At 41.5% G+C, this 14,420-nt stretch overlaps 1 protein-coding gene across 1 annotated transcript; it reads left to right on the forward strand.

Moving 5' to 3' along the window:
• Positions 1-444: 444 nt before the first annotated feature.
• On the forward strand, positions 445-7,369 carry LOC138852022 (uncharacterized). Its single transcript, XM_070081637.1, has 2 exons — positions 445-1,155; positions 1,561-7,369. Exon 2 carries the CDS (start codon positions 5,462-5,464, stop codon positions 6,719-6,721), a length of 1,260 nt encoding a protein of 419 aa, XP_069937738.1. The 5' UTR covers positions 445-1,155; positions 1,561-5,461; the 3' UTR covers positions 6,722-7,369.
• Positions 7,370-14,420: the final 7,051 nt, after the last annotated feature.

A 14,420-nucleotide genomic window follows, 5' to 3' on the forward strand; every position in this document is an offset into this window, starting at 1 on the left:
CTGACTGATCCAGCAACAGCTGACTGGTCAAGCAACAGCTGACCATGGTGCAGCAGCAGCTGACTGTGGTATGATAGTATTTCTCACCCTTTTTACCACTGGGTTAGCACTAGAGGCTTTCTTGGGGCCCATGGTCACTTATTTTGCAGATGAAATCACCAAAAACGCTGTAATAATACGAAATGTTCCGATTGTATGCTTGGATGTTACCGCGGAGGCTGGCTTGTAAACAATGCCACCGGCGGAACATGTGAAGCTGGCTCAGGCCGCACATTAGAAGCGTCTCGGACGAATAGCGTTGAGCGAGTTTTTTAGCGGTATGCGAGGCAAAATTTTAGTGATAAAATGTATCGGTATGCGGATTTAACGTTATGTGATGCCAATCTTATGTTGAGACACTGTATTATTAATGATAATAATAATACTCAATAATAATCACCCAGTCACATTAAATGTCATATATTACATTAATATACACATTTTCATTAACCCGTCTATGATATTGATTCAAAATTATATAATAAACATGATACATAACATATAAAGATGATTAATGCACCCCACAGTAGAATAAATAAACATAAATGTGAGATGTGGTAGCCAGACGACTTGTACGAGTGGCACCATATTAGTAATGATAATAATAATACCCAATAATAATCACTGAGTCTCATTAAATGTTGTATATTACATTAATATACACATTTTCATTAATCCATCTATGATATTTCATAACATTGTATGTACATTGGATGGTTCTCTGGAGGGGAACAGAGATCCTTTAATCAGTTTTCTTTTAGTGATTGATCAATATCTAATTAATAGTGTATTTTTTACTTGCAGGATCTGCACCACCAACAGTTACTCCTCAGATAGTGAAGGAACATATGAAAACTTTAAAGTCTTTCAGAACAGGGTGGAATCGAGCACACCTATTAGAGTATGTCGTCTCAGATGGAAATTACGATAATCTAGAAGGAATTCCTCTCCTGCCTCTAGACAATGGAACGTGGATCACATTCTCAAAGACTGGTCACTCTGTTTACATCTGTAGAAAAGAAGAAGTTGGAGCTTTATTGGGTCTGGAAAGCCAGATCCTTAGAACTGATCTTTCTACATCAGTTGTTCATCATATGCAGAAGATTGCACAGACAGGTTAGTTTGCATGTTATGATAAAAGAAAGTGTAACATAGCAATCAGTGCTAAATAATCCCTTATTAACTTTTATACATACTGTTATTATGTTGAAGTTAGTATTAACTTTAGACATAATCATATTCAGAGAATAGACATAATATTGAAGTTCGACCAATATGAAATGATGGCAAGTTAAGCTGTAGGGAAATGTTGGTGTTTGTCTTATGAAGGATATTTCTCTGCAGGTAGCAGCTAAATTATTGTTTAGTTATTTACAGAATATGGTGTGATGTTCATTGAACACCATTGACAAATTTTAACATTTCTTAATTACCATTAAAAAACCCTTATTATTGTCATCCTCAAAAAATCTAAACACAAAAATAAGCGGAAAGTTCAAGAACTCCCATTGATTTTCACAGTCTTCTCGCTGGGCTGTCAGTGGTGCTTCCGTCAGCTCCCAGCTTCCCACCAAGTGAGAGCAAGGCATTAGACAACCTTGATTTATCGAACAAATATTTTCCAAAATCTATTAGAGATTAATACTCTTAAAAAATCTATAGGGTGTGTTCCAAAAAAAAATTACATGGCAACACCCTTGCAGATGCACAGGAAAATTGGACATTGCAAGAATGTCGTAATTGAGTGCACATGATTATTAACCCCTTAACTATCTAAACGTATATGTTCTCTCACCCAGTGCTCCAAACATTTTGAAAAAAAAAAAAATTAGGATCCGTACTTACCGAGATATAAGACTGTGAAGTTGGCACTGGATACTCTCTTGATGGCAACGTCGAGTCCTGCCCCTTGCAGAAGTGTTGTCAATATACCTTTTTTCTCGTTTTTATTTAATTTATATAATTTTTATGTTCTGACAATTACAATTTATAACAGTTCTTGTGATTTCATAGCCAATCTTTGTTCTGACACTAATATTACATACTGAAATAGTACTTATATTGTCACATTCACACCTACAGGTGAAAATTTTCTCCTGTCTTGGTCATTTACTATTGTTTGGAAATGTATACAAAGTAATTATAGGTCTCAGCAATGTTTTCTACATACTGAGTATATATGAAACTTCTTGAAGCATGTTTATGATGAGTCACTAAACTGCTGACAGGATAAGCAGTGGGGTGACACTTGATGATAAAGTACTGCTGCTGGGAACCCTGGCTTTATTTGTTTTCACTGTTACACACAAACATTTATGTCTGTCTATCTATGTCTGTCTGTCTAGCTCTTATCTGTCTTTCTGTCTGCCTGTGTGTGTGTGTTTTTCTGTCTGCCTGTGTGTGTGTCTTTCTGTCTGCCTGTTTGTCTCGATCTTTCTGTATGCCTGTGTATTACTAGCTTGAGAAGTGCTTTGTTATTTTTTAACAATAAAGAGAGGACAGTAATTTCTCCTAAGAAAAGGTTGTTTCTTTCTTATTCATAATATTCTTTAAGTTAACATTCCTTGTTTTTTCTTTCAATTATATAATTACCAACAGGAAATCAAGACTTCGTCAAAAATTATTTTAATTTAACTGAAGTATTAATACTTATCTTGAGATAAGTATAATATGTATATAATTTAAAGATGCACTGTTTGGGTTTAAGATTTAAGTAATACATGACGTTACTTTCATATAATAGACATAATCTGCTTTAGTGAATCATAAATAAATATGCAAATAAGTAAGACATTACAATATACAAATTCCATTAACACAGATATAGTATCATGTAAGAGTGTCTTTTCAAAGATGTAATTGTTATGTTGTTGTCCCTTATTACTTTGATAGTAAGGTTCTCACTACATGTTCTAGTGTGGGGTAGCTTTTACATAAAGGCCTTATCGGTATAGGGTAATACTTATATTAATGATTGATCATCCTCAGGTCTCTGAAATGCTTTCATCACCCCTCTTCACAGGTTATTTAAACTACTACTATAAAAAATATAACTGTATTCTAAATAGATATGTACAGAATATACAATTACAGCACTCACATATTCAAAACACAAGCCTGTACACCCCTTAGCTGTTCTCCTAGGATAGTCCACATGGTGCTTCTCAACAATTTGCCCTTCTCTCTTCTTGACTAATATCTGGACTAACCAGTGTTTTGACACACTTTAGTCGCCCTGGGTATGGTGGCCACAACTTAAATTATAAAACTCACCCCTGGGGCACACATAATGCCCAAAAAAATAGAAAGAAGGACCCAGAGGTCCTACCAGCTTCAAGTCAACAAAAGAAAGAGGGAGAGGGAGGAGCCTAGCTAAGCTCCTCCCACACCCACCAAAAAACAAGACTGTTGCCAAGCTCAATTCTCTAGTTACCACGACTCCCACACCTTAATTTAATTCTACAAAAAGAAATACAACTTTATAAATTACTTATTTAAACTGTGTGTGTGTGTGTGTCTATAGTAAAACCTATTACATTGAGAAAAACAGGCTTGAACCAGCTGCCTCTCAGTCCCTAAGGGTGATCTTCCCTTAGAGCCATTTAAGTGCTGTGTCCCCATTAATTCAATATAATTAGGTATTTCAGAGTAACTGCTACTTATAAATACATGTTGGGTCCTATAGCCCCATAACAGTAATACACTGAGAATATTCTTTCTCAAGAGAGTTTCAGGCATATATAGTCGACTGAGTAGAAGCTGAATGAGTACAGTTTGCTCCTTAAACACATGTATGGGCCAAGTACAAGCCTCTAAAGCTTCCTAGCTTCCTCAGTGTAGTCAAGAGAGACACCGCCTACACAATCCCCTGTGAACCACAAGTCACGTGATATACTTAACATTTTGCATCAACTTGTGATGTTTCTAACCAGCCATACCTTTGAACTGTGCAATGATAATTATGTACTTTTACATATAAATGAGCTCATAACCAGACATGAATACTTATATTCATTTATTTAATAATTAAAAAAAACAAACATATGATGAGAGATGAACAGCACAATAGTACAATGATCCAGAAGCTTCATTTTAGCTAATAACGAAGTTACTAGCATGGTAGTATTATCAAAGTGATGAATTACATAAGGGCGCCTACAACCCCATCCGTTTACAGTCTGCTTTATTGTCCAACGAATCAAGTAGTTAACATCGTTTTCTTTTCTTATCACTTCGTAAGGGCCTAGATAGCATGGTAAAGAATGTCCGGGGGTTAACCTTTATATCAACACCAAATCTTTAGGTTTAAAAGAATGAGGCTTAGCATCTATATCATATAAATGTTTCTTCATGTACCCCACCAGACTTGGCCATGGCCAACCTTCCTGTTCCCCTGTGTTCTTGCCTCCGCTAGCCTATAGAAAGGGTCTTGCACGTATGCAAACAACAATTGCGAGAGTGGGCAGCCCTGTCTAAGGAACCTCCCTAGTGCCACTGCTTTCCCTAAATGGCCGTTGACTTGCACATGCACGCACGCTTGGTCATACACTTTTTCACCCAACCCACTATTTCCTACCCTGAGACAGTAAAATGCAGCCTAAAGTGAAAATGCATATTACATGCCACTGAGTTGCAAGTCATGCTTATTATGTTTGATATCTACAAGCACGGTATAGCACTTTGCTTGGAATTTTTGGGTTATCCTAGGTAATTTACACTCTGTATAGTAACTATACTTATATGACAGAGACAGAGATATAGACAGACAGATAGGCAGATACAGATGGAGAGACAGCCAGTGGTGTCAAAAATGAAAGGATGCTGCACAAATGTTACACATGGGTTATTATCGAGGTTTTTTATATTTCCTCGACTACTTGTGGCCTCATCCATCATTTTCCTCTTAAATGGGGAGTGTTAATACATGACATGACATCAGTGAATCCCTGGTGTTTGCCACACTCTTTGCTTTTGCTGGTGCTCAATTGAACTGGTGCTCTAACAAGGTACTAAGTGGTCCCAGATTATTTTAATACTGAGCACACCGAGTGTTAAGACCCATTCTGTGCTAACTAGGCATCTCAGGCCAATCGTGCCAAATTTGGAGATAGGAAAAATAAAATGTAGATCTACATTTTGAGCACTAGTGGAAAGAATGTAGGTCTATGTTTGGACAGTTAAGGGATTAAATATGAGTTAACTAAATTTTCCATTAATAAAAAATTTAAAAAATGCATACGTAGGCGCCCTTATAAACACAAACATTAAATATATATCAGGAACGTGCACGGTAAGCTGTCCAATATACAAAAACAGTTAGAAACAGAAATACAAATAGCTAGAGCTTCATTTAAGGAGGTTATTAATAGAATATTCAAGAGGTTGCTAGTAGAATTGCAGTAAATCAACCATTCAAATCATTATGAAGCTGTGTGTAGTCTGTGGTCAGTCAAACAAACGGGCTTCCACATGGATAAATTGTCATTTGTGTGGAAATTGGTGTCACGCCCCTTGTGCAGATATCCAAGAACTAGCTACAAGCAGTGTTAAAACAGGGAAATGTTTTTGGGTATGCCCAAATGAGATAAATCTGTGGACTAAAATCACAAGGGTATTAAAAGAGGACAACATCAAAGCTGCTTTCATAGACAACCTGGAAGCTTTCTACAACAGATGGGAACATAAAAAGTCTGTGCTGAATGGTACTGCCCTTGATACTGGCCATGTAGTCAGAAACTGTAAGGCTGGAGATGAAGTCCTGGTAGTCAGTAAATGTGGGGCTGATAGTGCTGTCCTGGGAGACAGTAATGGTGAAGCTGGAGGTGCTGTCCTGGAAGACAGTAATGGTGAAGCTGGAGGTGCTGTCCTGGGAGACAGTAATGGTGAAGCTGGAGGTGCTGTCCTGGGAGACAGTAATGGTGAAGCTGGAGATGCTGTCCTGGGAGACAGAAATGGTGAAGCTGGAGATTTTGTCCAGGTAGTCGGGAACTATATGCAGGAAGGAATACATATAAATGACCTCATAGGGGACAGGAGCCATAGTAGGGAAACAAGTGTAGTCAAAGATAAGACAAAACCAATATTGCAAACTAGAAATACCACAGGAAATAGCAAACAAGACGACTCCACTAGCAATAGTGAGGATATATTACCAAAAACAACTGGTGGGAGCTCCATTGTTGGTGCTAGGAAGGATAGAAGTAAGACAGGGAAACATGCACCAACAGGGAATACAGTCACAGAAACCCAAGGCAAACGGAAACCAAGCCTGTGCACATACTATGCACTTGGTATCTGCTGGCATGGGAAATCTGGAAAAACAGATGGGACATGCAACTATGACCACCCTAGAAAATGCCATGCCCATATGACAACAGGAAAATGCAAACTCCCTCCCTGTAAGCTTTTTCACCCTGAACTGTGTAGCTCTTCAGTACAGGAAAGACTGTGCTATAACTTAAATTGCCAGGCATACCATCTAAAGGGGACAAAAAGATACAAAACATCCAGGCCATGGGAAAACCTGGGTAGCCACAGCCACTCAAGAGGGAGAGGTTTTTTAGTGCCAGGAAGGAAAAAAATCTGGCAGGAAATGGCAGAAATCGTACACCAAATCCAGTCATTCCTGGAGTGGAACCACAGTCGATGGCCTCCACTCCAAACCAACAGATACAGATACTAATGCCCGAAAAAAAATCCCCCCCAGTACCAACAATACCACCAGTCCGATAACATTCTTCTTTGCAAATATACAGGGTCTAAAGCCAGCAACAAACAACAAAATACCTTTCATCCGTGGACTGCTTGCAGAGGCAAAGGCAATGTTCGCGGCTTTCACTGAGACCCACATAAATTATCACTTGGACAATGAAATATGGATCCCAGGTTACAACCTATACAGATGTGACAGAGTGAACAGGCAAAAGGGGGGGGTTGGCCTGTACATTGCAGAGTCACTTGTTTGCACAGAACTGCTTAATGCCTCAAATGATGTAGTGGAAGTTTTAGCAGTAAAGGTCGAGAACCAAAACCTAGTCATTGTGGTAGTCTACAAGCCTCCGGATGCAACATCCCAGCAATTCCAGGAACAGCTGTAAAAAATTGACCACTGTCTGGAAAATCTTCCAGCTCCTGCACCCAACATCTTGCTCCTGGGGGTTTTCAACTTAAGGCACCTAAAATGGAGGAATATAGCAAATAATATTGTTGCAGTAATAACACCAGGAGGCAGCTCTGATGAAAACTCACACTCACACGAGCTTTTAAATCTCTGCACAAAATTCAATTTAAACCAGCAAATAATAGAGCAGTAGGTAAAATGAAAGGGGGTAAGGCAGCCGGGATTGATGGGATAAAGATAGAAATGTTAAAAGCAGGTGGGGATATAGTTTTGGAGTGGTTGGTGCAATTATTTAATAAATGTATGGAAGAGGGTAAGGTACCTAGGGATTGGCAGAGAGCATGCATAGTTCCTTTGTATAAAGGCAAAGGGGATAAAAGAGAGTGCAAAAATTATAGGGGGATAAGTCTGTTGAGTGTACCTGGTAAAGTGTATGGTAGAGTTATAATTGAAAGAATTAAGAGTAAGACGGAGAATAGGATAGCAGATGAACAAGGAGGCTTTAGGAAAGGTAGGGGGTGTGTGGACCAGGTGTTTACAGTGAAACATATAAGTGAACAGTATTTAGATAAGGCTAAAGAGGTCTTTGTGGCATTTATGGATTTGGAAAAGGCGTATGACAGGGTGGATAGGGGGGCAATGTGGCAGATGTTGCAAGTGTATGGTGTAGGAGGTAGGTTACTGAAAGCAGTGAAGAGTTTTTACGAGGATAGTGAGGCTCAAGTTAGAGTATGTAGGAAAGAGGGAAATTTTTTCCCAGTAAAAGTAGGCCTTAGACAAGGATGTGTGATGTCACCATGGTTGTTTAATATATTTATAGATGGGGTTGTAAGAGAAGTAAATGCGAGGGTCTTGGCAAGAGGCGTGGAGTTAAAAGATAAAGAATCACACACAAAGTGGGAGTTGTCACAGCTGCTCTTTGCTGATGACACTGTGCTCTTGGGAGATTCTGAAGAGAAGCTGCAGAGATTGGTGGATGAATTTGGTAGGGTGTGCAAAAGAAGAAAATTAAAGGTGAATACAGGAAAGAGTAAGGTTATGAGGATAACAAAAAGATTAGGTGATGAAAGATTGAATATCAGATTGGAGGGAGAGAGTATGGAGTAGGTGAATGTATTCAGATATTTGGGAGTGGACGTGTCAGCGGATGGGTCTATGAAAGATGAGGTGAATCATAGAATTGATGAGGGAAAAAGAGTGAGTGGTGCACTTAGGAGTCTGTGGAGACAAAGAACTTTGTCCTTGGAGGCAAAGAGGGGAATGTATGAGAGTATAGTTTTACCAACGCTCTTATATGGGTGTGAAGCGTGGGTGATGAATGTTGCAGCGAGGAGAAGGCTGGAGGCAGTGGAGATGTCATGTCTGAGGGCAATGTGTGGTGTGAATATAATGCAGAGAATTCGTAGTTTGGAAGTTAGGAGGAGGTGCGGGATTACCAAAACTGTTGTCCAGAGGGCTGAGGAAGGGTTGTTGAGGTGGTTCGGACATGTAGAGAGAATGGAGCGAAACAGAATGACTTCAAGAGTGTATCAGTCTGTAGTGGAAGGAAGGCGGGGTAGGGGTCGGCCTAGGAAGGGTTGGAGGGAGGGGGTAAAGGAGGTTTTGTGTGCGAGGGGCTTGGACTTCCAGCAGGCATGCGTGAGCGTGTTTGATAGGAGTGAATGGAGACAAATGGTTTTTAATACTTGACGTGCTGTTGGAGTGTGAGCAAAGTAACATTTATGAAGGGATTCAGGGAAACCGGCAGGCCGGACTTGAGTCCTGGAGATGGGAAGTACAGTGCCTGCACTCTGAAGGAGGGGTGTTAATGTTGCAGTTTAAAAACTGTAGTGTAAAGCACCCTTCTGGCAAGACAGTGAAGGAGTGAATGATGGTGAAAGTTTTTCTTTTTCGGGCCACTCTGCCTTGGTGGGAATCGGCCAGTGTGATAATGATAATAATAATAAAAAAAATAATAGAGCCTACTAGACTGGAGAATACTCTAGACCTCATCTTCACTAACAATGATGATCTGATAAGAAATGTCACCATATCAAAAACAATATACTCAGATCACAACATAATTGAGGTTCAGACATGTATGCGTGGAGCCCCAGACCGACATAATGAGACTAGTCACGAGGGAGCATTCACCAAATTCAACTTCAATAACAAAAACATAAAGTGGGACCAAGTAAACCAATTCCTAACCGATATAAGCTGGGAAGATATACTAAGCAACACAGACACAAATAACCCGCACATAAAAGAGAGAAGCTTACGACGACGTTTCGGTCCGACTTGGACCATTGACAAAGTCACACTAACAGAGGTGGAGCAGGACGGCTATATATAGGCAGGAAGAGTAGTGGTGTAGTAGTAGTAGTAGTAGTAGTACAAGAATTGTATATAATACCGACAGGATGAAATAAGACACATGCACAACACCCGGGCATCCCCATCGTAGACGTTTCGCCATCCAGCCAGCCACTGGATGGCGAAACGTCCACAACAAAGACAACCAGACGCCGCACATGTGTCTAATTTCATCAGTAGATGTAGTAGAAGAAGAAGAGGTAGTAGTAGTGGTAGTGGTAGAAGTGGGAAATAAGGAAGACGAGCCAGTCAAATACAAAGGAAGGGGAGCACTGCAAGAGAGCTAGATACCCACAGAGGGAGAGCAAGCGCACAGAGGTGCGTGAAAGGGGAAGTGGTGAAATGAAATGAAGAAGGAACAGAAACACGAGACAGGAGAGAGAAAGACAACCCAGAGGAGAAAAGGAGAGAGGAAAGGGGAAGAGGAAGAAGAAGAAAAAGAAAAAGAAAAAATGAGGATTCAGGTTAAGTCACGGGTGTTCTGAAGTTTGGAGCATTTTACAATGTAGTGGGAGAGGAAGGCATCTACAGAGACGAAGCCAGGGCTAAGGTTCATACAAGGAAAGTTGTGTATTAGAGAGGATTCAACTAGACGGCGACTGTTCGAGTTGGAAGTAGGGAAGACAGTTTTAGCAGAAGACCAGTCAATAGGATGGCTATGATCTCTGACGTGACAGAAAAGAGCATTGTTAGTGTCGGCAAGCCTAACACTATTTTTGTGCTCCCTAAGTCTGTCAGAAAGAGATCGACCAGTTTCTCCAAAGTATTGAAGAGGACAGGAGGAGCAAGAAATAGAGTAGACACCAGGAACATCTGTAGAGGGAGGAGAGGTATGAACGAGATTAGTGCGAAGAGTGTTAGTCTGGCGGAAGGTAAGCTTGATGTCTAAGGGACGGAGAGAATTGTTGAGATTAGAAAGACCGGAAATGTAGGGAAGGCAGAGGATAGAAGAGTTCCCATGAGTAGAGAGTTTGGGAGAGAAGAAATTGCGTTTAGCACGTGAGAGGGCAGAGTCTATGAAATGGGAAGGGTAGCCAAGACGGGAGAACGAATTATGAAGAGTGGAAATTTCTGCTGGAAGGAACTGAGGATCACAGATGCGGAGGGCACGGAGAAAGAGGGAGATAAGAACACTTTTCTTGACAGGGGAAGCATGATAGGAAAAGTAGTGAATGTACATGCCACTGTGCATAGGTTTACGGTAAACGGAAAAGGAAAAACCTGTATCTGAGCGGTGGACATGGACATCAAGGAAAGGAAGCAAGGAATTAGATTCCCATTCAGCTTTAAACTTAATGGAAGGGGCAAGATTATTAAGAGCTTCAAGAAAAGGTTGGAAGAGACTGGAGTCATGAGGCCACAGAGCAAAGATGTCATCCACATAGCGGAGCCAGAGTGAAGGTTGCACATCGAGGGTAGGAAGAAGAACAGTCTCGAAGTATTCCATGTAAAGATTAGCAAGGACAGGAGAGAGAGGAGAGCCCATAGCGACACCGAAGGTTTGAGAATAATATTTCCCTTGGAAGGAAAAGGAGTTAGAGTCCACACAGAGGCGGATCAGATCAAGAAAGACATCAGTGGGGATAGGGAGATGAAGAAACCCTTCATGGGCCTTCTCTCTAAGGAAATCAAGGACATCATCAAGAGGGACATTGGTGAAGAGGGACTCAACGTCAAGACTAAGCATCTTACAGGTTGGGAGAGAGCGAACCCGTTCAATGAAGTCTTGAGAGTGACGGAGGTGGGCAGGAGAAAAAGTACCAAGAAAGGGAGTGAGGGTTTTGGCCAGCCAAGAAGCAAGAGAATAAGAGACAGAACCTCTAGAGGATATGATAGGACGAAGAGGAATATCAGGTTTATGAGTTTTGGGAAGGCCATAGAAATAGGGAAGAGAGGGACAGATGACACGAAACCGTTGAACAAGGTCAAAGTCAGGAGGACAGAGGTCGGAGAGAGTCCTTAGTTTTTTGTTGAAAGTTCTCTTGATGCGATCAAGAGGGTTGGAAACGAGAGGAGTGTAGGTGCGTGAGTCAGAGAGCAAGACATCAGCTTTACGGAGGTAATCCTCGCGATCAAGGATAACTACCGAATTACCTTTGTCAGAAGATAGTATGACAATGTTAGTGTTGGATTTAAGAGAAGAAAGGGCAAGTTGGTAACGGCGTGGAAGGTGGTGATTCTTGGAAAACAGACTAACAAGAGCAGGAAGGAGAGCACCACGAAAAGTGGACAAGTCAGGAAGATTACGGAAGCGAGATTGACGAAAGGAATCAAAAGAGCTAATCAGGGAAATACCAGCGCGAGGAGTAGGCGAAGTGGCAAAGGAAAGACCAAAACCAAGAAGTTCAAGCTCATACTGAGAGAGTGAGACAGAAGACAGATTAGTAACACAGTCAGTGAGGGAGAATTTAGACCAAGGGCTAGCTGAGATGAGACGTTGAAGTTTATTTTGTAGTTTGGAAGAATGAATTTGTGCATTCAGGCGAGCAGTGTCAAAGGCAATGGTAGAGAGAAGGTTACAGAGATCCTGTGGTAGAGCCGCAAAGAGAGCACGTTGACGTTGACGGAAAGTAAAGAAGGCATCTTCAACCTGTGATTTAGTAGAAAGAATGAGCTGTTGAAGTAGGAGACGGGCATGATCAGGAAAGGGAGTGCCCAGTGGGTTGGTTTTCAGGAAGTGGGAGAAGGAAGGTGGCAGAACTTGTTCAGCAAGACAGTCACGTAGGAAGCGAAGCTGACTTCTAACGATGCTCTTCTTACAGATGCCGGGTCAATAAGAGCACTGTCCTCAATAAGATCAGGGGCACAAAAAAGCCATTAAAAAATTGATGACTGGTCTTCTGCTAAAACTGTCTTCCCTACTTCCAACTCGAACAGTCGCCGTTTAGTTGAATCCTCTCTAATACACAACTTTCCTTGTATGAACCTTAGCCCTGGCTTCGTCTCTGTAGATGCCTTCCTCTCCCACTACATTGTAAAATGCTCCAAACTTCAGAACACCCGTGACTTAACCTGAATCCTCATTTTTTCTTTTTCTCTTTTTCTTTTTCTTCTTCCTCTTCCCCTTTCCTCTCTCCTTTTCTCCTCTGGGTTGTCTTTCTCTCTCCTGTCTCGTGTTTCTGTTCCTTCATTTATTTTATTTCACCACTTCCCCTTTCACGCACCTCTGTGCGCTTGCTCTCCCTCTGTGGGTTTCTAGCTCTCTTGCAGTGCTCCCCTTCCTTTGTATTTGACTGGCTCGTCTTCCTTATTTCCCACTTCTACCACTACCACTACTACTACCTCGTCTGCTTCTACTACTACTACAACTACTGATGAAATTAGACATATGTGCGGCGTCTGGTTGTCTTTGTTGTGGACGTTTCGCCATCCAGTGGCTGGCTGGATGGCGAAACGTCTACGATGGGGATGCCCGGGTGTTGTGCATGTGTCTTAATTTCATCCTGTCGGTATTATATACAATTCTTGTACTACTACTACTACTACTACTACTACCACCTCTTCCTGCCTATATATAGCCGTCCTGCTCCACCTCTGTTAGTGTGACTTTGTCAATGGTCCAAGTCGGACCGAAACGTCGTCGTAAGCTTCTCTCTTTTATGTGCGGGTTATTTGTGTATCGTTCCAGTCACGGTATTGTGCCTTTTTTTGTTATTTATGGACCCCGCAGTTAAGCGTCATATTCTCTCCAACTTTTTTAATGTTCTTCCCTCTTTTAAACCCCTCTTTCGATCTTATGAGGCTGCTCTTATTGCTACCCGGCGTCGTAAGAATCAGCTTCGCTTCCTACGTGACTGTCTTGCTGAACAAGTTCTGCCACCTTCCTTCTCCCACTTCCTGAAAACCAACCCACTGGGCACTCCCTTTCCTGATCATGCCCGTCTCCTACTTCAACAGCTCATTCTTTCTACTAAATCACAGGTTGAAGATGCCTTCTTTACTTTCCGTCAACGTCAACGTGCTCTCTTTGCGGCTCTACCACAGGATCTCTGTAACCTTCTCTCTACCATTGCCTTTGACACTGCTCGCCTGAATGCACAAATTCATTCTTCCAAACTACAAAATAAACTTCAACGTCTCATCTCAGCTAGCCCTTGGTCTAAATTCTCCCTCACTGACTGTGTTACTAATCTGTCTTCTGTCTCACTCTCTCAGTATGAGCTTGAACTTCTTGGTTTTGGTCTTTCCTTTGCCACTTCGCCTACTCCTCGCGCTGGTATTTCCCTGATTAGCTCTTTTGATTCCTTTCGTCAATCTCGCTTCCGTAATCTTCCTGACTTGTCCACTTTTCGTGGTGCTCTCCTTCCTGCTCTTGTTAGTCTGTTTTCCAAGAATCACCACCTTCCACGCCGTTACCAACTTGCCCTTTCTTCTCTTAAATCCAACACTAACATTGTCATACTATCTTCTGACAAAGGTAATTCGGTAGTTATCCTTGATCGCGAGGATTACCTCCGTAAAGCTGATGTCTTGCTCTCTGACTCACGCACCTACACTCCTCTCGTTTCCAACCCTCTTGATCGCATCAAGAGAACTTTCAACAAAAAACTAAGGACTCTCTCCGACCTCTGTCCTCCTGACTTTGACCTTGTTCAACGGTTTCGTGTCATCTGTCCCTCTCTTCCCTATTTCTATGGCCTTCCCAAAACTCATAAACCTGATATTCCTCTTCGTCCTATCATATCCTCTAGAGGTTCTGTCTCTTATTCTCTTGCTTCTTGGCTGGCCAAAACCCTCACTCCCTTTCTTGGTACTTTTTCTCCTGCCCACCTCCGTCACTCTCAAGACTTCATTGAACGGGTTCGCTCTCTCCCAACCTGTAAGATGCTTAGTCTTGACGTTGAGTCCCTCTTCACCAATGTCCCTCTTGATGATGTCCTTGATTTCCTTAGAGAGAAGGCCCATG

The sequence above is a fragment of the Cherax quadricarinatus genome, unplaced genomic scaffold (assembly GCF_038502225.1).
Source record: "Cherax quadricarinatus isolate ZL_2023a unplaced genomic scaffold, ASM3850222v1 Contig3435, whole genome shotgun sequence".
NCBI lineage: Eukaryota > Metazoa > Arthropoda > Malacostraca > Decapoda > Parastacidae > Cherax > Cherax quadricarinatus.